The sequence below is a fragment of the Lactuca sativa genome, chromosome 7 (genome assembly GCF_002870075.4).
Source record: "Lactuca sativa cultivar Salinas chromosome 7, Lsat_Salinas_v11, whole genome shotgun sequence".
Taxonomy (NCBI): Eukaryota; Viridiplantae; Streptophyta; class Magnoliopsida; order Asterales; family Asteraceae; genus Lactuca; species Lactuca sativa.
This window is the reverse complement of record NC_056629.2, coordinates 178,582,070-178,584,137: the sequence shown is the minus strand read 5'-3', so window position 1 is coordinate 178,584,137 and position 2,068 is coordinate 178,582,070. Positions and strand designations below refer to the sequence as shown.

Here is a 2,068-nt window from a genome sequence, read left to right as displayed (position 1 = left end):
GGTAGATGGAAAGATGCAATTTGGTTTGAACTCATATCTGATGGCAGTTCAAGTCAAAGTTCTATACAACTTGGTCAAGATGGAGAGTCTGATTCTGGTGGTTTAAGAAGTCCAGGGTTAAAGATTCTTTACTGGTTGGAATGTGAGAAGAAAAATGCCACTTCAGATGCAGGTTCTTGTCCTTTTATTAAGATTGAACCAGGGTTAGACTTGCAGATAAAGTGTCTACATAGTTCATTTGTCATTGACCCTTTGACTAACAAGGAGGCAGAGTTTTCAATTGACCAGAGCTGTATTGATGTTGAGAAATTGCTGCTAAGAGGTATATGTTGTGATAAATATACTCGTCTAGTTGAAATTTATAAAGAGTTAGGGCAAAATAGTCATATTGGTCGAGCTGCTGGTGATGTCCTTCACTCCCCTATTGATCCACCTGTTGATGAGTACAAAAAGGTCAGTTAAAAAGAAACCCTTTGTCCTCTTTTTTTTCTCATTGATAACATTCTTGTGAGGAGACACCATATCATTACCAAGCAATTCACCTGTTGTTAATTTTCTGGTACATGTTATCAATTATACTCTGAAAAAATAAAGTAATTTCATCAGAAAAAAAAACATGTTTATTCCGTAAAACTTATTTTATATTTTATATTACCTGATAGTATTTGAGCAACTGGGGTCTTTTCTTCTTGAATGTCGGGGTCAAAAGGTCACACTCCATGTCAAAAGGAACAGGGTCAAGGTGGATCGCTTTCACAAATTCAAAACCTTTCAACTACAAAATTAAAATAAAAGATTAATTCATGAAAACAGATAAGTGGTAAAATAGTTAGTCATTAAATTATTTAAAAAGAAAAAAAAACGAAAAAAAAACCTTGTTTTCTTTTCCGACTTTAGTGAGCTCTCCCAAGACATATTCTTTAATTTTGGGATTTTCACATAAAGCTTCAAAATCCCCAGAAATGTTATGTGCGTTAGCATAATGTTCAATTGCTTGCTTATTAGGATTCGCAACAGCAACAAGACAAGACTCAAAGCTGTTCCCATAGATCCATATCTAAAATACCAACCATAAATTAAATAACATCTTAAATGGCATTTTAGGTTAAAATAAGTTGAAATTGTGAGTATTTTAAGTAATGTACCGAATCATGATCAGAAACAGGTCCAAATACATTCTCAAGATTTTCAACAATGACATATTCTCCTTGTGAGAGCTTGAAAATGTTTTTCTTGCGATCAATAATTTTCATGCTTCCATCAGGTTGCCACTCACCAATATCACCTAAACCATAAAATAATATAAGTTAATAAGATTTTTTTTTATTTTTGTAAATTATATACCTGTATGGAACCAACCATCAACAAGGACTTCTACTGTAACGTCTTCTCTTTTATAATAGCCTGCAAATAAAACATTTCCTCGAATACATATCGCTCCTTGTGGTTTACTTGAAAGGGTGTCATAATTCATTTTAGGAACATATTCCAAACAGGCATCCAAATTGGGTACGGGTGGGCCCACGGTTCCCACCATCTCCATCTCGTTTGGTAGTGACACGAATGATCCAACACAGGTTTTCGTTAGCCCTGTGTATTATTTAGTTTGCTTGTTTTTCAATCATTGTCTTGTGAGCCCATTGGACAAGTAGTAACAACATATCAGGTATGCCTTCACCACTATTTTTCCCCAAAAAGCAAAGATTTTGTTCAAAGTTCAAAACCCAGTATTCAAATGGTGCGTGAACAGTAGATCTCATAAAAAAACTACCTGATAGCACTTGTGGGTACAATACTATAAGTTTCCCCTCTGTCTTTGTTCTTGCTGTAGAATTCGGTATTCAATCCTTGCTCCTTGAATTCTGTAATTATCTGAAGTCACAAAGCACAAATCATGAGAAAGCCAGCAAGAAAAGAAAACAGATGTCTGGTGTTAGCATCGATTATGTGAATTGCAGCACCCTGTTGGCCCTGATGTCACAGCATGTCAACTTTTCCATCCTTACCCATCTTATTACCTCCATCTTTACATAGCCAAAAGATGAAAGAAATTATTGTCTACACTCAC

At 35.1% G+C, this 2,068-nt stretch overlaps 1 protein-coding gene across 1 annotated transcript; it reads right to left on the bottom strand.

The window, feature by feature from the left end:
• Positions 1-464: 464 nt before the first annotated feature.
• LOC111891633 (long chain acyl-CoA synthetase 4) lies at positions 465-1,543 on the bottom strand. The gene is made up of 4 exons (XM_042898299.2): positions 1,345-1,543; positions 1,146-1,285; positions 875-1,057; positions 465-775 (listed from the first exon to the last, which is right to left on the bottom strand). Exons 1-4 carry the CDS (start codon positions 1,541-1,543, stop codon positions 647-649), a joined length of 651 nt encoding a protein of 216 aa, XP_042754233.2. The 3' UTR covers positions 465-646.
• Positions 1,544-2,068: the final 525 nt, after the last annotated feature.

Coding starts and splice junctions, on each gene's coding strand:
- LOC111891633 (XM_042898299.2), bottom strand. CDS start 1,543: ATGGAGATGGTGGGAACCGTGGGCCCACCCGTACCCAATTTGGATGCC. Junction 1,058..1,145: donor CTGTTTCTGATCATGATTCG/GTACATTACTTA, acceptor TTGGTATTTTAG/ATATGGATCTATGGGAACAG. Junction 776..874: donor AAGTCGGAAAAGAAAACAAG/GTTTTTTTTTCG, acceptor TTAATTTTGTAG/TTGAAAGGTTTTGAATTTGT.